Here is a 19925-nt window from a genome sequence, read left to right on the forward strand (position 1 = left end):
GTGAAAGGACACTTTGAGGTTTTGAACTATTTTCGGTAGTAACCATTCACCGCGTGTCCACAGGAAGTAATTGTGTAAGCTCCATTTCCTCCTCCTAAAAGTGCTATTATGGTTCCCAGTGCAGTAGTAGCCATTGGCTATCTAGCCTATAAATGAGGTCTGCAGTGATCCACGTAGGGCCTGGAGCAGGCACTCTGAATTAACCACATCTTCTGTGTTTATTGGCAGTGGCTGCCATGCTTCTGTGTTGACTTTTAATCCCCCGCTGAGTGTATTTGCTTCCTCCTCTCCCCAATTACATTTACACACACAGTGCACTGAAGCAAATTGATGCACCAAGTTAAAGCCGCCATAAAAGCAGGTTCCTAACAAGATGGTGAGAATTTATTGTATTTAATACTTTTATAAGACACCTACGGAACAGCATCAGGCACTCTACAATAACACACTGAGCAGGAAAATGGAAAATAAGGCTCCGTCTGCCCAAATAGAGCGCCAGCCAGAGGAGAGAGACACCACGCATGCCCCAACCAAAGGGGACCAGTAGCCTGTGAGTACAAAGGCAGGGAAGGAAGGGACAGGAATATGGTCCATCTAACTCAGTATCCTGTCTCTGATAGTGGCCAGTCCCAGAGCTTCCAGGAGAGTGTACAGAACATAGCCACCTCTGTCTTCCCCTCTCAGCTTCTGGCAGTCAAAGGTTTAGGGTCACCCCAAGCATGGGGCTGCATCCCTGACCACGTTGGCTAATAGCCACTGATGGACCAACCCTCCATGAACTTATCTAGTTCTTTTTTGAATGCGGTTATACTTTTGGCTTTCACAACATCCCCTGGGAATGAATTCCACAGCCCTGTCTTTTCTCTCTCTCGTGCTGCAGTTGGTGCCTGCTATTAGAGCCTTTCTCTTTGGTTGCATGATAAGCCTCAGAAGTCCCTCCTGATGCACAGTGGAGGCAACCTACTTTCAGAGCAGGAATCTACAAGAGGATTAGGCCATCAGAACTGCATGTGCAGTGTGGCATGCAAAAGCCCTGTCAGTAACTGGACTACTGCATGTATGGAGTCTGTAGTTTTTGTTAGAGATGAGTATTCCCTTTAGACATTCGTTCCTAGAGTTTTTCAAACCTCTTGCCTCTCCAGAATTGGGTTGGAAAGGTGAGAATAATGGTGCTGCTTCTCAGAAATCCTGTTTGCTTTGTTTTGGTGCTTCACAAACAGGGATGGAGAAAATTAAGTTAATGGAGATGCTTGCCAACGAATTGGCTATCCATCATCCAAGCCAGGTCTCTCATCTTTGTTTATATCTGACGTTCATGATCTGGTCTGCTTGTGGCACTTCCTGTTTGAGAAGTGTCAGCTAGGCCAGGCTGCCTTGCTTGGCGCTGTTAAAACGAGGGCAGCATTCACCACTGATAGCAAATCTTGCAGGAACACTTTTGTGTGCCCCAGTTGGTGCTGAGTGAAGTTCAGGAAACTGCTGATCGGTGAGCTACTCTGCACGTTTTTTTCCTGTCAATACCACACTATTGGTTTGCCCTGATGCCACCTGAAATTGTGAAACACCTTCCAGCCACATCTCTTCATCGCTCTAGCAGGCTTTCCCCACGTGTGGTGCTTGCAAAGTGTGTTCTCACCAATGAAGCTGATTCTAAGTCCCCACCACAACAACCTACAGGCAATTCCCAAAGGGTGCCCAGATGGCCCACTGAGGGTCTCACTGGGACCTTGTCAGGTGGCCTGGGGCAATGCCTAATTTGAATAAATAAAGTTGGTGCAATTGTGCTTGTCTTGAATGTGAAGGTGCAGCTCATGCTGACTGCGGATCCCCGCATGCAGTGTTCCATCTCAGAAGGCAAAGACTTGACTCGGGTCCAGGAAGAGCATCGCATTGGCCACAGCCCATGTCTCCGGGTCCAGAGCCATTGTAGTGCCGCACTTTAATGAGACGTTCAGAGTCGCGAGAAACCAGTGTATTTTCTAGCAAGTTCTAAATTCCACTTTTTAACCCGAATTGATGGAGGTAAACAAAATGCTCCCAGATTACTTCAGAGTTCTGTGGAAATGTCCATGAACCAGTGATTCATTGGGTCAGTCTTCAGATTATTTCAAATGTTTTATAACTCGGACCCATAATTGCCTCTTTAGGACAGCTTGAGGGGTGCTGTGGTGGGTGTAGTTGTCCTTTGAATTCAAACATGTTTGGCTGCAGTATCTTTACTTTTTCTGGAACATTTTTAAACTGATGGGAAGCTTAGTCACTTCTGGGTTTAAAGACCATTTGGGTCTCATTAAATGCAAAAAGGCCTGAGGTCAGAGACACTACCTCATAGTCACTGGGTGTGTGACAGCAAGCTTGGCGAAGCATTGCTTAAGCATTTTGTTGGGAGCAAGAGTCCTGAGTAGGTTTGACCTTGCAGTGAGAAGACAAAGATGGTTAGTAATGTAACACCCTGGCCACTCCTGTCAGCACAATAGCAGGAGCATTGTCCAGCTTGATAATTAGTCTGCCTACCTTTACTCTTCAGCCTTTTGCGTCCGGCCCTGAGCTGTCATGCAGGGTTGCTGTGTGCTCTTAAGCAGCTGCCACATTTCACCTCAGTTGGCTGTTTCACTGGTGAGCAAGAATAATCCATATATGTAGTGTGTGGATCAGCTTGAAAAGCACTTTAGCATGAAAGGGGCTATATTAATGTAAGTTTATTGTGATGGTTGGATGAGAACCAAGAAGCCAATGTTTGTATAGTGTAGAATATATTTATAGAACAATTTAGCATCCGAGTGTGGGAGGGGAACTATTAAATTCCTGTCTCCACTAGATGCATAAAGGAGTAGATGCATTTTAAATTCCTGCCAGTAGGAAAAGGTGATGTTTGTAAAACTGGAGAAGTAGAAAGCTGCAAGTGTACTACAATCTGCTTGTCACATAAGGAAAAGATCTTGTATCTTTGCTCTTAGTATGTGTCGTCTTTGGTTTTGAAATGACTTAAGAAATGTCTCTGAATTAGTAATGCTGCAGAAATAGAAGCCTATGTCAGGGATCAAAGCCATACAGCTGGGAGAAATTAGTGAGAGTGTTACAGGTTCGAGGACTCTGGCAAGCAGGCAAAGAGGTGCTTCAAGGCAAAATAACAGCTCTCTTCACTCATCAAGGCTTTCTTGTATGGCGCACATCAAGATGCATTTGTGGAATGGGGTCAGAGGCTAGTATGCCCCTCAGTGTGTTACAGCTGTTGCTGAAAATAAGGTTCCCATGTGAACCAGTGTGACTCATCTCAATGTTCTATCAGCTGGAGACATGTCTTAAATATCATGAAAACAGGAAAACTGATGGCACCAGATTTGCTCTGTTTCATAAACCAAAGCATTTTTCCTTAGCCGCTTGCCTAATGATTCCCGTATGTATTTACCTTTCTCTTTGTATTGGCCTCTTGCCCTGCTACTCACAGAAACCATCCGAATAGCACGGGTAGCATGGCACTTTCTCTGAGTGGATATTCAGTCCATGGGGTGTGAAAGCTGGAAATGTGTTCTGGAGTGAAAATCGGGGGCTTTCGGGACCAGGAATATAAATTACTCTGCTAAATAATTTTCTCATCGTGATCAACTCAAAAGGAAAAACCATCCCACTGGTAAACCCAGCAGTTCAAGGTGCGGGATTCGTGAGGACTATCAGGTGTTGCAGTGCAACATTCTGTGTTGTTACGATGTTGCAGAAAGACTGGTTAGCACTTCTCAACAACAATAACTCCACGCAAATCTGCTAAAGGTCCCTTCTCTTCTCAATATGCAGACACACAATGGCTGTAATTATGATGGTAACCATTCTGTCCTCTAGCACGAGAGACCACGGTATTGTTAACCTCCTCCTCAGTTCATTTTCCAGCAGTATGGGCAGGCTAAAGATTTCACTTTGTATCAGGACTGCAGAAGACTTGGGTTTATCCTAATAGGTTAGAAGTCCCTGCCCTCTGTCTCCTCACTGTTTTTGCGTGTTTCTGGGAAGTAAATAAGTGCATCTATCCAGCTTGTTTAAGCTAGGAATGTCACTTAAACATTGGGGGCCTGATATTGGGATTGAAGTGAGTGGGATCTGTGAGTGCTCAGCACCTTTGGAAATTTGATGGTGTATGTAGCCTTACGGTCGTCTGTGTGCTTTGTGCTGATGTTCATTGCTGCGCATTGTGTGTGAGTGCCGCAAACTCTTCAAGCTGTCTTGAGCTAATCCGCAGAATTCATGGCTTTCAATTAGCAAGCTGTGTCATTTTGTTGCGAACCCCAGGCTGCAGCGCTGGCTTGAAGTCAGTGGTAGTACTGCAGGACTCTAGCTTTAGGCTTATTTCATGGATGTCTCAATGGTCCATCAGGTGGAGCAAAAAAATGCGAGAGCTGAGTTTTATCGACCCTTTGAAGTAGTCATGGGTTGGTACTTTTGTGGGACTTGGTTCTCCTGTTAACTTTAGGCAAATACGTGGGATCTCAGCACAAACAAGATGTCATCCTTAGAGTGCTCTGGGATGGGAAAAGATTAATGACACTTGTGTTACAAAAGGGACATTTCCCCTCATGCTGGAGATCAGTGGGTTTGGTCTTTGCATTTGGATGACTGCTCAGCCTCATGCAGAGTCAGCCGCGAGAAGCATCAGCTGTTCAACTTTCGTTCCAGTTCCAGCTCCGGAAAACCCCACTCCATCCAGCTCTTGGAGGGACTTGACAGCATTTTGCTGTTTTTTATTAAGGCCGAATGGGATTACCAAGCCCAGTTTCTCCTAGCCCAATACCAGTCTCGGACTGGACTGTGTTACAGGTGCTCAATATATAAATTCCTCTCCTCCTGCCTGATGAGTGTTACATACAACACAACTGCACCTCTGGCCTTCGTTAGAGGAATCCCTGCAGGTTACGACGATGGGAATTCTCTGAGCAACCAAAACATGGAGGAAAGTTCTCGTAAGTGGAGAAAAGCGTGCTCTGCAATCCGTTTTTTGTTCTTCCTTTAAAACTTGCAGAAGGGTGCTGCGGTGGCTGCTCCCTCCGGCCATTGCTCGGGAGCGGCTAGAGAATGGACCGGGGGGTGTTTCCGTCTTAATCTTAACAAACCTCATATCACAAAGGTTCTCCTCTTGTGCATGCCTTTGTTTTGTGGGAGGAGCTTCCCTGAGTATAGAGTCCTCTGTCCCCAGCCGAGAATAGTTGTGAGGGAGGATGGAAGGACACTGGGTTTATTCTTCTTGCAGAAGCTTGCCACACCTAGAGAGTTCCCAGCAGTGAGAGACTTGATAGATGTTCAAAGGTCACCCTGTCTCGGCTGGTGGGGGAGAGCCGTCCTACGGTAGCCACCTGGTCTGTACCAGGAAATGCTTCTGTCTCTAAGTGAGTAAAAAGCACATGGCAGTCCTTAGCACAGTTCAGAAAATTGCCTAGTTCTGTGCCCGTAGCAGTTTGGCTAAGATTAAATAATCAAAAGCAGGCCCTATGGACTTTTACAGCGTCTTGAGTGAGTGAGTTCTCATTAGAATGCCATTGCGATTGGGAGTGAAATGTCTGTTCCTAGGTCTGTGCTAAGAGGAAGCATGTGCATGTAATATGCTCCTAATACCCACTTGTATTGGCCTTCTCCAAGCTGTGCGTGTTGGAGCTGGGAGAGGTTCCTTCAGTCTCAGAAATATCCAGTGGGAGCCCGCAGCGTGGCTCAGTGGAGACAGCTCTGGACAAGGAGTCAGGACTCTCCGGGGTTCTGCTCCTAGTGCTGTCACTGACCTGCTGTGTGAGCGTAGGCAGGTCTTTCACCTCTGCCTCAGATTTCCCACCTGTGGCACGAGGATGCCGCTTACCTTCGTAGTGTAACTCTGAGATCTACAGGCGAAAAGCGCGAGGTAGGAGCTGAGTCATAGTGTACTCAAAAACCCAAATAAACTTGGTCTAACTCCGAAGCAACATAAACCGCGTGAACTGAGGGAAGATCTGATCATGAGGGAAAATATCATCAGTGTAAATGAGTCTCCATATGAAAAGGTTCTTCCCTGGGAGAATAAGGAGTCCTGGTCCATTTGTTGTACATAGGCCCCAGGAGCCTCAGCCATGAACCAGGACCCCATGGCGCTAGGCGCTGTACAAACACAGAGACAGTCCCTGTTGCAAGGACAGTCTGAGTGTAAGACAAGAGATAATAGATGGATACAGACAGAGAGGGGAACACAAGTGGGATGATACTGGGCAGCGTGGTAGGTGGTCTCAGATCACTAGCAGTCCAATTTGCTGTCAAGTTTTTTTGTAGGCATCATGGCAAAGGAGAGTTTGGAGTATCGCCCTCACCCTTAGTGTGTGGCTGATCGTACGTATGTTGGTCCATCACGACTCAGAATCTGAACCCTTCCCGAGCTGTCCTCTCCCTGTTGCAAGCCTGCAGCCAGCTTGCCAGCAGAAGCATGAGAAAGTTGAGAGGAACTTCTTTGGTTAATGATATTTCTCCGCGCCAATGGATTAATCATTTTCCTATTGGGAGACAGAAGCTGCAGTACCATTAGGTCAAACTGTTTCAAACTGTGGGGATTGCAGGAGCTGATCTCCACTCCTGTCTCTAGGATGATTCATTGCCCAATTCCTCTGGGGCCTTTGCTTGATTCTTGTCCAGACAGTGAGTAGAATTTAAGCCTTCATTAACTCCTTGCTGCCCTCCTTGGAGCTGTGGCTGCTAAGCAGAGCACATGGCATTGCCTGGCACTGGGAATCCGGGAGTCCCGAGTTACAGGAATAGGATACCACATATGTGATAAAGGCTGCTAGGGCTCTGGTGATTGCCAAATTTGGCGTGATCTCGTAGCAATCCTCCCAGCTTGACATTTGTTAAGCTATAAAATGTAACTGCCTAATAAAACTGTACATGTGGGGAGGAGGAAGGTGCCTACCTCGTTCCACAGGGAGGGAGGCACAGACACTTCCTTTAGCTGGGGGATGTTAGGTGTCAATTTGGTAGTAACAATTTTAGAAAATATCTTTCAGGCCTTAGTAGCATGACATTAAAAAGAAGGCTTTTATCATGGAAATCCCCAGAGGGGAAGATTAAAGCGAACAGGTGCTGGAAAAATGTTTCTGCATATTAGAACTTAATTAGATTTGAAAATGAATTCCAGATGGGCTAATTATGTGTGAGTTGTTGCAGGTTCTTTCTTGCAGGGGCAGGAGAGTGTTTGAGGAACTGATGTAGCTTGATTGGATTTGATTCCTAATTCTTGCAGTATTGCTGAGCTCTAGACACGGATTGGCTTTCGGGCCCTGTGATCCCTCTGAAAAGGCTCCATGTCTCCTGCTGCTGCTGTCAGAGCCAGGGAGATCTAAGGCCACAAGCAACCAGGCTTGTTGCTAAAATAACCACGGGGCCAACAACCTGTCATGTTCAAGGAGAAATTATTCTTATCAGAATTACTTGTAAAGGAAACTTCAAAGATGGGACGGTTGATTCTACAAAGGGGAAACTATTTCCAGGGACACATGGTGTTGGGGTGCCATTGGCTTCTACAAGCAAAGTAGCGTGCCAAAGCATGCTTGAGCATGTGGGCACTGTCCAGAGCGATTGCAGGGGGTGCTGGCCACAGTGCTGCATGTTTCTGATCTATAAATCCTACAGTGGTGGTTCTCAACCTGCAGGCCACTTGCTGCCCAATCAGCACACAGCTGCGGCCCATGTGACACCCTCCGGGCCGTACAGGTAGTATATTGCTATTGTGTGGATGCAGCAGAGAGATGCGTATGTGGCCCACAGTGGTTGAGAATCACTGTACTAGAGTAACTGAGTAGCGGCATATTCAGAGGCAGAAAATGTAGCTTTTAAAGGGACAATGTTATCTGTGAGTGTCTCTCTGAAGTGTTTGGCTTGCTGGCTGTGTTTCAGGAGTGCTTCACAAAACCCCAGAAGACACCCCCTCTGTCTGCAGTGTGGGACAATTTCATGGCCTTTTTACAGCGTTCCCCAGGAAGTAAATTGAGCGTGCCGGAGCAAGAGCCATGTATGAGTCTGCGTGTGTGCCAGGGGCGAGAGCCGTGTATGAGTCTGTGTAACTGTCATGAGCCCTGCCTCCCAGCCACGCTGAGAGAGCTCAGCAGCTGAACTTTTTCTAAGGTCTGTGACTGGAAATCATGGGTGTGTGATTTATGTGTGGCTTGATGAATGATTTATATCACGTGAAGGGATGATTTAGGTAGAAAACACAGTCCCCTCTGACAGAATCTGTAATGAAAAGAGTCAGTTCTTATTCATTTATTTCTGAAGCTGTTTGAACTCAGCGTGTTTGACATAAATCAAGTCTAATTGTCATTTCATGATTAATGAACATATGCTGGCCATTTTTCTTCATAATTAAACTTTATGTTCAATTCATCTGACAAAGCAAAACAAGTTTTGGCTTTGGCAGATTGCATGGTTTTTCCAGGTCTGTGTATTTAAGAAAAAGTGGCGGGTTTTCCAATGGCCGTGAATAGACCTGCTGGGCACAAGCGCTCGTAATTTGCGTGCAGACTCCAGCGTGTTGACCTGACAGTTCAGCCTGTGCAGAAAGTCAGTTTTGTGTCCAGCTGTGGCGTAAAGGGGACATTTCACTAGGAACACGGCACCTTTTGGCTTGTCTGCTTCAAACGTCAACTGAGACCTGGGGTGGAATTATCTGAGAAGCAGGGAAGCTGTTCGAAGGGCAGCTATCGTGTCCAGCGTTGCCTCATCTGCAGGAACAGCTCCACATCTGCCCTTCGAACAGTAACTTAGCACCCAACAAAATGACAGAGGAAAATGAATAGCTGTCTGTGTCTTTCCTAAATCTGAAAAACAATCCCAATAGTTTAGAAGTTCCCAGTCTATCCGGGTGTTCCAGCTCAGGGATCCATATTGTCTACACCAGCCCCATCCAGTTCACTAACTGTGCTCTTCTTATTTCAGGACATAGACAAGTTTGGCAACGAGATCACTCAGCTGGCTCGCCCGCTCCCTGTCGAGTACCTAATCATAGATGTAAGTATTCGCTGCAGTGTTTGCTCATTTGCAGCTGGCTGTAGAATCAAGGCAGAGTTCCTTTCGCACCACCGAACCTTCTGAAAAGTCCACAAGGTCTGAAGGTTTTAACACGAGTTTGCTTTCTTTAAACAGTTCTTCAAACCTGGGAGTGCAACAGGCAGCAGGCTTTTGCGTGAGTGCAGCACTCTGGGGTGGGTGGTGATGTGATGCCAGAGAAATGCATTTACTTCTCCAAAAGGCGCTTCTTGGAGTGTCTTACTGCTATTATGAAACAGAATGTATCCATAAAATGAAGGAAGCAGTAAGCCCCATGGACATGCTGGGCATTAAATCACTGGGAGCTAATTAGAAAGCTCCAGTTCTCTTTCATAGCAGTGATTAAGAACACTGCTCATTCCAGTGATCAACAAGCTGGGTTTGTACTAAGAAAAGGCTACAGCTCCTGCATTGCCAATTCCTAATGCTTTCATGTTGGAGAAGGAATCCTAGTTGCAGTTCTGTGTTCAGGTCCCATCTGCCCACCACCGAATGTGTCCCCCCAGGGAGCAGCGTTGTTTCTTGGGCTATGCAGCCTTGAGTGTTGGGAGCCAAAGGGCAACTGGTCTGAGAGCCCTGCATTGTTTAGGAAGTGTTGCCAATGCACTTGGGAGCAGCGTTAAAACTCTGCTTTCAAACTGTCTTTCAACTTTAATGGGGGCCTTTCCTGGTTGGGAGCCTGGGAGGCAGATCATTCAGATGACAGAAAATATTGCGGGAGTGGAGGTGGTGCCACTAATGATTAAATCCGTTCAAAGCACTGGTCCACTCCAGCTGCTGCTTGTGTGAATGCAAATGTCCCAAGCACTGCCCCAGGAAAGCCCAGATGTGGAGAAGCAGGTGGGCTGGAAACCAATACTCACTCTTCTTCTCTGTTGTTTTTTTTCTGTGGGGTGTGTCACTTATCAAAGCCGTGTTGGGCTGAAGACTTTGACACGTGATTCATGCAGTGAAAAGTTGCGTTTGGAACAATGGGACCCATTGTATGGAGCCTGTAGACGTTCCATTCCAATTGACAGCACTGGAACGTATTTGTTACCCCAGCAGTAAAGGCATCTGGTTTCGGGCTACCTGGGGTGTAATTAAGATGAAAACAGATTGACAGAACATGCACTTAGGAGGAGTCTGGAATGATGGAAAACTGAATTTCTGAAGCATCTTTTAAAAAAAAAAAAATACTAACCAAATATTTTTCTGGTTAATATTGTAAGGGGTGTTAGTTCTGCATCTTTGATGTCAGCTACAAACTGCACACACATCCCTGATTGAAAAGCTCTTTTTTTTAAATAAGACTTTAATAGCCATAGAATCAGAGTCTGAAGGCACCTTGCTGGCCTGCACGTTCTTCTGGCCCACCTGCCACCCTCCTTCCAAGTGATGTAAGCAGCAAAGAGGAGGAATATTAGTGAGTCCCAGGACAGTGCGTGTAAAGCTCAATTTAACAAAATGCACAAGGCCAGACGAGGACGGCAAAGGGTTTGTTTGAGCCCAGCTTGGCTCAGTTCCAGAGTCCACTTGCTCGCATGGGATTTCTGAGCATCTGGCAAAGTCCCCACCAATCCAGTGACAGGATGGGGGCCTGGCCGAGCTGACCAAAGCGTGTATCGATGGCAGGGGATGCCAGGGTTAGGAGGAGACGGGGAAACCCTGCATCAGAGAGGGTCTCGTCCTTTGCTGGAATGGCTGATTCCAGTGGCAGAAGGTTGCACGAGATTAGAGACAGGCGGGAGATCCTCCTTGGATGCTCAAGCAGTTGAGGAGTCACTTACCATTTGGATAAAAGCTTGTATCAGCGTCAGTGCTTTTGATGCTCTTTCTAATGTATTGACTGTGCGCTGCACTGAAGCACCTCGTGTTGCTACAAGGTTTCAGACTGGACTGATACAAATGGCAAAAGCCACGTTTTCGATAAGACACCAACTTTCTGGTTCCTTAATCTTCCTTGGCAAGAAATAAAGGAACCGCATTTGTATTCAGTTCACTTGCCATAAGTTCTCCTTCCCCAACACGCTGTGTGTGACAAAGCACCCCTCTATCCAGTGGTGTTCCAAACCTGCACCCTGGCCAGGTGGTAACCGCGCCAAGCCAGGAGGGGGCGCTCCTGTATCCTCACTGGCTTAGACTATTGGTTAGGGCCAGGTCGCATGGCCTGAGTGTTTCCTGCTGTTTTTCCTTGGGCTGTGCTCGAGGCCAGGCCCTGTCGTGCAGAGAAAACAGTTGTCTGTAAAGAAGTGATCTGGGTGAACTCTTTATTCATTTCTCAGACTGCCCCAAGTCCCAGCTGCAGATTTCAGCAGTGCCCCCCTGTTCCTCTCTAATCCAACCTCCTCCGTGTAATTCTTCCAGTGCATAAAAAGAGCCGGTTCCAGATTGCCAGCCTCAGGCACACAGTTGTCAGATCAGTGGGGGTGGGGAGGAGGTCTGCGGTGTGAGCCTGTACGTTTTCAGGGGAGAGTTGGCTGCCATGCTCGCTGTTTCTGGGTGCTGGGGCTGCCCTGGAAAAGGGAAGTGTTGATCAAATATCCTTTGACATGTGAAAAAGGCTTTAGAAGTTCCACATAATAATCACTTTGTGACCTTCCTGGCTGAACACTGCGCCGTGCAGTGAGTGGCGTTTCTCAGCGATTGGAGGCAGTGGGCCGAGGTCTCCGGCGCCTGTGAACCAGGCCTGGCCTGTCTACTCAGTATCCCAGCGCTCTGCTCTAATAGCTCTTCCTTGCCTTTTCAGATCACCACAACGTTCCCCAAGGATCCCGTTTACACTTTTCCTATTTCTCAAAATCCGTTTCCTATTGAGAACCGTGACGTGCTGGGAGAAACTCAGGTGAGGAATGCTTTAAAGTGGACAGGTAGGAGACACACAATCATACACATGTATGTAACCTTACGCTAAGTCCCCCGAAAGGGAACGGCAGTAGAGAGACTGCAGCAGCTGTTCCATTGAGCCGTCTCCTCACTTGGCAATACGCTCAGCGAAACTTCCCTCTCTGAATGCTTTGCACCTCCCTATAAATCATCCGTGCTGGATGTGCCAGTCCCCACCCATCCCAGTGATATGGATGAGGCCGTTTTGCTTGCCAAGAATTGCCTCTTGCAAGTAAGTTCTAAAAAAGGAGCTGCCAATTCCATGGTGTGTGTTTGATCGAGAATCAGTGAAGAGTGCCTCCTGTATGTGACAAAACTGCGCTGCTTCACCACGCTGCTAGGGGGCAGTCAAACAACATCCGGGGCCTACAGTGGCTCCTGGGTTTAGTGCTGACACTGAGAATGCTGGCTGCTTTTGTGGAATGCTTTTCAAAAGCTGAACTGTTCGTTACAGAAAGGGGCAGCTATCAAATTGCCCTAGCCACATGTGAGCTGGCCAAATCAGCAGGCATTTGGGGTTTCTTGGTAATAGTAATGGTCTGTCTCGCGAAAGGGGTTGGCATGGAAAGTAGCAAAGATTTCTTCGGAAATAGTTGGACGTAAAATGAATCGGGAGTGAATAGTTCCTGCACAAACACAAACTCCTGCAGAAGCTGGGAGAGAGGCAGCTAGAACGTATCACTTAGCAACTCAGGGGGTTTGCTGTATAGTGAAGTAGTCAGCACTGCTAAGTGCTGTGCAGGCAGCCTGACTGTACGGTTAAAGGATTCCTGACCCGCCTTGCTGGGAGGCCTGGGTCTCTTCTGCACCTGGCGAGCCTACTCCGCTTCGGCGCGATTGGCTGATGCAGGCTTCAGAGAGCGTGGCCCTGTTAGCCAGCTCACTCATTCCTGACTGGGGCACCAAGACGTCACAGGGCATTATCTTCCCGTGGCCCCTGTTCCCTCACTGCCCCAAACTGGCGTGGCTCTGACTTGCTGCCATTCTGAGTGCCCCAGTGGCTGGGCTCAGCTCTCTCTGCCCTGGGGTCTTTCAGATGTCAGTCATTCCAGATTCCCTTTCTCTGGACATGTGAGAAGCTGTGATTCAGTCTGCAAGGCTCTCTGATTTCAGGATGTCAGTCTGCATCGCAGTTGTGTCTATTGATAGAGGAAGGAATTTTACCAGAATCTTCTTTGTCAGTGTATCTGAAAGGAAAAATCAGGTTATCACACTGGGGTAAGGAAATATGACTTCTGGATTGTTTTTCTTCCCCTTTGCAATCTCTGCAGGACTTCCACAGCTTGGCCACGTACCTATCTCAGAACACGTCCTCTGTTTTCCTAGACATCATCTCTGATTTCCATCTGCTCCTTTTTCTGGTCACCAACGAGGTCATGCCTCTGCAGGTACGTAATAGAAAATGAGTTTGGCTAATGACAAAGGCACAAAGGGCTTGCAGTGAGCATCGCATTGCAGACCGGCACCAAGCCTCTCCTCCTCAGGAATCAAGGCAGGAGCATCAGTTGCATGTGCGGTGGAAAGCGCCATGCGTCTGTTACGCCCAGTCTGAGTCCTCAGACCCAGCTTGTTTGCTGGTTTATCTGTAGTTCCTGCTGAGAAAATACAGCTTGGCAACTGTCCTTCCTTCTCAGTGACTCTTTTGGTTGATGGTAAGAGGCTAGATTTATCTGAGCCTCTGCATGGCTGGAAGCAGTGAGTCGGTGGTGGCCGTGTGAGCAGGGTCACAGGCTGGATACAGCCCCTTGGCTCCGGCTCAGGTAGCTGGAAAGGTTTAAAAGTATCGGAATCAGAAGTTCCTGTTATAATGATAACAAGATCAGAGTCACCAAATCTCTTCCAGGACAACTACTTCCTGTCTTTGCAGCTCTGCTGTACTGGCTTGGCACTAGGAGTTGGCTGCATATCAGGCTCTGCGTTAACATCTGCACCACTCATATTTTCCCATTTTTAAATAACAGACCAACAAGAAAAGCCATGTGTTTTCCAGAGGCTTCGAGAATTGCGCAGACTGAGCATGTGCAGCACAGCTGGGCTGCCAGTGGGCAGCTGGAGATCAGGACCAATCAGGGGGATGTTGTGTTCGGAATTTTGCCCAGTCTTTTTTCTTTGTGATAAAAGCGTGAGCGAGCCTTGGCTGTCTCGCAGGCTCGCTGCGGAAATGGGCAGCAGCCGCCATTCGGGGGGACAGTGGACTGGCTGTTTTAACTCCCGGAAGGTGATCTAGTGCTCCTGAAACGAGGGGCTAGTAGTGGTGACTAGAGCCAGACCTAGTGTAGGTAGGCACTGCACAATTTCCCCTGGGTAAACCTACCCATACACCTCACAACTATTGTCGGAGCCCTCCTGCTATTCCAGCCCTTGGCCTCTTGAGTAAAGGCTCCATATGGTGATTAGGTGCATGGTGTCTTCATCCAGTTCTGCTAAATCTTACAGCCCAACATGAATACAAAGTTACCAGATACTTCTGGCCCACTTGTCTGTGCAGAGGGTGCAACAAGTGCCTTTTGGCTCCAGCCTATGTTCATTTATGGATTATAAAGCCAGAAGGGGCCATTGTGACCATCGGATCGGCTCTAGACATGCCCTGAATTAATTGCTCTAGCTTCTGTTTGGCCAAGCGTCAGGGGACATGTCAGCCCTGGGAAGAGACTAGAAGCAGGATTTATAAAGCCAGTCAAACGCTGTTGACTAGCCCCTCCAGGCAGGGAGTGTCCACTTGCTTGTGTCCCCAGAGTGGCACCTCTGTAAAAGGGTGAAAGATCAAACTAAAGGGATTTTTAAGAATTCCTGGCTGCCACTGGGGAATAAACTCACTATGGAGCTTGGAGTGCGAGGTGGAGGGGCAGGGGCTGGCAGGAGCCCAGCCCTGGTCCGTGTGCCCTGGTCGAGACTTGCGTGCTCTCTTGTACAGGATAGCATCAGCTTGCTGCTGGAGGCAGTGAGGACCAGGAACGAGGAGCTGGCGCAGACCTGGAAGAAATCGGAGCAATGGGCCACCATTGAACAGCTCTGTAGTAAGTTCCCAGAATTACCTGCTGTTCTCCTGTGACCAGCAATGGGGAGTAACGAAGTGGTTTGCCTGGGCTGGCTGCTGATTGGCACAGCCGTGCTTTTGCACAGGGAATGAGCTGGCTCCCAAGGCCAGCAGGGGCTCCGAGCACTGGGGGCCCAGTCAGTACCCACCTCCTGGACCAAAGGCAGGAGCGCCATGGGAGGGCTGTGGTATGAAGCAGAGACCCTCAATCCTGGCCTGATTTACCTGAGCCAATCCTAGATCTGGGGGACAGAAGCACAGAAATCTCTGGGTGCCATTGTCTGCCTCAGTCTCCTGCCTGTGACAGGTGTGGTGACGTCACAGCGGCAAGCAGTCTGCCTTGCAGTGCCCCACCCCGTTCGGCACAGACCCCAGACAGCAGGCTGGGCACAGGCACAGGCATGGGGAATGCAGGTTAGTAGCATGAGCCTCTCTGGCTCTAAGCCGAGGCAGGAGACACTGCTAGTTTCAGACCTGGAGGTCCCAGGGTCAGGCCCCGCCACTCCCCTGTCCTGGGGTGTTGCCTTACATGTAGAAGCTCCCATGTGAATCTCCTCCTGCCCCCAGCCTTGACCTCTGCTCTGTTTCCCCCTTACAGGCACGGTTGGTGTCCCGCTCTCAGGGTTACATGAATATGGTGCCATGGGCAGTTCAACGCATGCTGCGTCCTCGGCCATGTGGGCTTGCCAGCACTGCACCTTCATGAACCAGCCCGGCACAGACCACTGCGAGATGTGCAGCCTCCCCAGGACCTAGGCCCCGCTGCTTGGCGCTAGGGGCAGACTGACAAATACAGAGGCAAACCCTTTAAAACGCAGGCTGGTTTCTCATGCCCCACTCCCCCGTAATGATGCGCCACAAGGGGCAGACCGAGTGAGGGGGGCTGCCAGGTCTGTGTCTCCGATTGCAGAGCGCTCTGCGCTGTCCTTGCTGGGGCCTAGCGATAGGGAGGGGAGGCGAGGCAGGCTGGCTGTGGGTGGGATTTCAGCTGGAAACGGGAACGCCCCGTGCTGTTAGCCCAGCATGAGGAGACCCTTGGCGTCAGTGTCCACACACTCAGCTCCCCCCGCCATGACTCGGGCTCCCTCCCCACGCTGTCATCCTGTGACTGGCTCTTCTGCCAGCTCCAGGGGTTCTCTAGGCTTTGTGCTGATCCCATTCGACAGCAGCTGCTTCTCCCTCGGAGCTGAGCTGAGCGAGCTCCGGGGCCATCTCCACAGGTGCATGGCCGCAAGGGGCTGACCTCCCTCCCTTAGCTTGCAGCTCCCCTGTCCCAGCATCCTTAGCACAGGAGATGGCCTGGGAGGAAGTGGTACTGTAGGCATGGTGTGGTCCCACAGCCCGCTCTCAGCAGGGGATCGCTGTCCCCCCGCCCCAGCGCTCCTTCTCCGATGCCTGGTTGGTTTGTCAGCAGTCAGCTCTTCTCCAGTGGTTTTCTGTAGCCGTCGGTGCCTGACTCGGCTGAGCCTCCACCATAATTACAGCTTTGACTAAATGGTCTGCAGCCGGCGAACCTACAGTGGGCACCAGCGCTGGCCAGAAGCAAAGTGGCCCCGCCCCAGAGCTCATCCGCGGTGCTTCTGGCGTGCGCTTGGTATCCGTCCCTCTGCGTACCCAAGAGCCCTGTCTCTCCTGGGTGACCCCTCACTGCAGCCCAGTGCGCAGACATATTGGAGCTGCCTTTCCACAAAGCGGATTTGGCAGCCCTGCCTAGGGTCATGGCATCCTGACTGGGTCTGCTCCTGCTTGCTACATCTCCCAAGGGCTAGCGCACAAGCAGAGGGAGCTCGCTGTCCCAGACCAGAGGTGGGGCTGGCACCTTGGCTTATGGCTTTTGCTCAAGCGGTTGGTGGGCAGCTGCCCCAGCTCTATGGAGCAGGCGTCCTTTCACTCACGCCTTTCTCCCTTCAGGGGACAGCCCATCGCAGGGTGCAAGCCGGGCACGGCAACACGGTGCATGCTCCTGCCATTGCCACTGCCTTGCAGTTAGTGCCACCTCCTCCATCTGCCAGCCGCGGGAGGAGCTACTGTCCTTGGCCGTCTCCCCTCTACAGAGTGAGGCTGTGGCACTTAGGAAACGAATGTAACTTGTAAGTCTGCTTTGCATTAACAAGTGCAGGGCCTGGCTCCAGCACCGTTCTGCATTAGACCCCCCAGGCCAGGCCTGGCTTCTTTTCCGTTTGGCTGCTTGGGGGTTAGCCCCAGTCCTGCAGCCAGAGCCCAGGTGCCCAAGCAAAGGGAAGAGCCCCACACCTTTTCAGCAGCTGATCCGCTCCCCTGGAGCAAAATGAGCCCCATAGCAAACATGCAGCATGTTCCATCCTTCCAACTTGCCTGGGTCTCCTCGCGGCAAATCCAGTCTTGTTAGCTGCTCTCTAGTGCCTGAAGTTCAGCGCTGGCCTCGGGGGGGGTGTTGGTGGGGGCCAGGCCTCCCATGAAATCACCACTCTCTGCTGGTCCTTTAAATTTAGAACAGCGGCTGCTGCTTCTGTTTTAACCACACTGGGGCAGAATTGCAGGTCTCGTTCTTCCTCTGCTTGCGCATGAGTGACCTTAATAGCAGCCCAGCTGGCCAGCCCCCGAGGCCAGGCTAGAGACGGTTGGTAGCCTGGGGAAGTGCCCGTCGAACGCCTGCCTTCCCCTCTCCCGGAGTCTCGCTGAACTTTGGCCTGTTTGCCATTCCCGGAGCAGCACCTGGCCCCGGGTTCACTGCCTCTCTCCAGTTGTACTCATTCAAATCCCCCAACATTCCCTGCGCTGCGTTGTAAGGACCCCTTCCCAGCTGGTCAGCGAGGCCCTTCCTCTCGTCATCCAAAGAGAACCAGCAGCTCAGGGTTGGAACGGAAGGAGTGAGTCCCCTGGCAGGATAATGCTGTGACCTTGTTTCCTCCCAGACTGATAGGGGAACTGGGACTGGCTGATCACAATGGGTCAGAGACCCCCTTGGTGCCCCATCCATCAGGTGGGGCTTCTCCCCTTGTGCCCTCTCTCCAGGAAGCCAGTAGCGGGGTGGGCAAGCTGGTGGGGGGGGGCAGTTTGACTTCTCACAGCTCATCCCTGCACTCCCACCCCCTTCGCTGCAGCCCACAAACAGCTGGCAGGAGTGACATGGGTTCTACCCTTTGCAGTTGAGGGATCCCTTGCGCCATCCTGCTGCTGTTTGAGGAGTCGTCGATTGCGGCCTGGCTGTGTTTGTCGGGAGGCAGGCGGCTCTGTCCAGCACTGGGGTTGTGTGTGTAGCTCTCCTGAGCTCCCTGGGGCTAGCTGCTCTTGCTTTTCTGTGCTCTTCGGCTTGCAGAGGTGTGTGTGTTGGGTGTGGACTGGAGTTCTCTTCAGTAAAGCCCTGCAAGTAAAATCTAATAAAAGCACCTGAAATGTGAACAAGGCTGCTGGGCTCTGGTGCGTTTATTGACCCACCTCCAGCCAGAATTCTCCTTGATTCTCTGACCCAAGCTGAGCAGCTGCCTCCGCTCCAACCTGTTGCCTGTGTCCGCCACTGCTCAGTGCGGCGTTGGCAGCAGTGAGGCCGGGGGCCTGTGTAGGCTGGGGGGGGACACGAGGGGTTTGAGAGCCAGGCCTGTGCTGTCAGCACGTAAAGCCGCATCACCATGGGGCCTGCACCAGGCAAGGGCTGTGCGCACTCGCTCCCAAGGAGCATCCTTCGCCTGTGCCCCAAGGGAGCTTCGTCCAGCAGGGAAAGAAACAATCCAGCCCTCCCCGCTGCACAGCCGCCTCCTGTCTGCAGTGCCTGGGAGCAGGGTGAGGGGCTGAGGCTCGGGGAGACAGCTCACCTGCTGCTAGGGCCTACAAGGAGTCCTGCATTTGGGTGGAGCAATTCTGCATCCACTTCTGCTCACGTGCCAGTCTCAGACACCCTGAAGCCTGGCCCCTGCTGTACGTGGCGTAACCACAAATGGAAACAACCCTCGGCGGTGATCTGAGCTGGATGGCCACAGGAAGGGGGGGCAGAATGGAGCCACTGGATGGTGCAGTGGGGCGAGAGCAGCCGGACCAGGTTAGTTATCCACCTCCCACCAGGGCACCAGCAGCAATCTGCTTAGCCAGGGCCCAGGACTGGAATAGCCGAGACTGCTGCCAGCTCGGAGGCAGGTGCCTGGCAGCGCTGGAGCTCCTGAGCCGGCAGGTGAGGATTGAGCCAGCCTAGGGGTGGGAGCAGCAGCGAAGGCAGGAGGCGGCTGTCCTGCAGGGAGCAAGGACCGGGGGCCAGTCCCAGCCGGCCTTCATTTGGGTCAGCTGACATTTTAAAAAGGGAAGTGGTGGCCGGGGTTGGGCCGGCTGTTGGTGGTAAAGGGCTGGCCCTGGGGCGGCAAGACAGGCTCCTCGGCTAGTTCAGTAAGATCTTAACCGTCTGCCCCGGGCCACCTGCCGGCGCTGGGGAGCAGAGCTGGGTCTGCGGCCCGTGCTGAGCAGACGGGGCAGTGTCTGACTCTTGCCACCCTAGCAGGGGGTTAGAAGCCCTGGCTGCCCGAAAGGTGGGTGACTTGTACCTCTCCTCCTGCTGCCCTCGGCAGGCCTCTGCCCGGCGGGACGTGGCCTGATGCTGAAAGGAGGGTCCCTCCCCGAGACAGTGGCGGGAGCTCTGGGGGACACTGGCCTTGCGTGGCGGGGGCTCCCCAACCGCGCTGTTACACGACTCGCCTGCTATGGTCAATCCAGCCCCCGCTGCCAGCGTAACGGGGGTTCTTCACCGGCTGGGCCCTGGCGGGGAACGGGCTGTGAGCAGGAACTTAGAACGTCCCCAGGAGCCATGACGTGAGAGCTTGGAACCACCCCTCGTTCACGAGCGATGGGCTCTCTGCTGTACCCTGAGGGGTGGTGGCAGAGCCGACCCCACCCAGGCACCATTCCTCCCGGCTGCCTCCCACTGCCCCTGCCACCCTCAGCGAGCGACGGGTGCCCAGGATGCAGCTGCGCTAGGCTGCACCAGGGCAATGGAGGTTAAAATCTAGCTGGCCCGGGGGAG

At 51.2% G+C, this 19925-nt stretch overlaps 1 protein-coding gene across 1 annotated transcript in view; it reads left to right on the top strand.

Moving 5' to 3' along the window:
* NPLOC4 (NPL4 homolog, ubiquitin recognition factor) overlaps positions 1-18326 on the top strand; it is a 42356-nt gene extending 24030 nt beyond the window's left edge. Inside the window, exons 13-17 of the mRNA XM_044982403.1 lie at positions 8929-9000; positions 11768-11863; positions 13176-13292; positions 14819-14921; positions 15540-18326. Of these exons, the coding sequence (XP_044838338.1) occupies positions 8929-9000; positions 11768-11863; positions 13176-13292; positions 14819-14921; positions 15540-15697 (546 nt within the window). The 3' untranslated portion in view covers positions 15698-18326. The remainder of the gene's footprint in view (positions 1-8928; positions 9001-11767; positions 11864-13175; positions 13293-14818; positions 14922-15539) is intronic.
* Positions 18327-19925: the final 1599 nt, after the last annotated feature.

The sequence above is a fragment of the Mauremys mutica genome, chromosome 12 (assembly GCF_020497125.1).
Source record: "Mauremys mutica isolate MM-2020 ecotype Southern chromosome 12, ASM2049712v1, whole genome shotgun sequence".
NCBI lineage: Eukaryota > Metazoa > Chordata > Testudines > Geoemydidae > Mauremys > Mauremys mutica.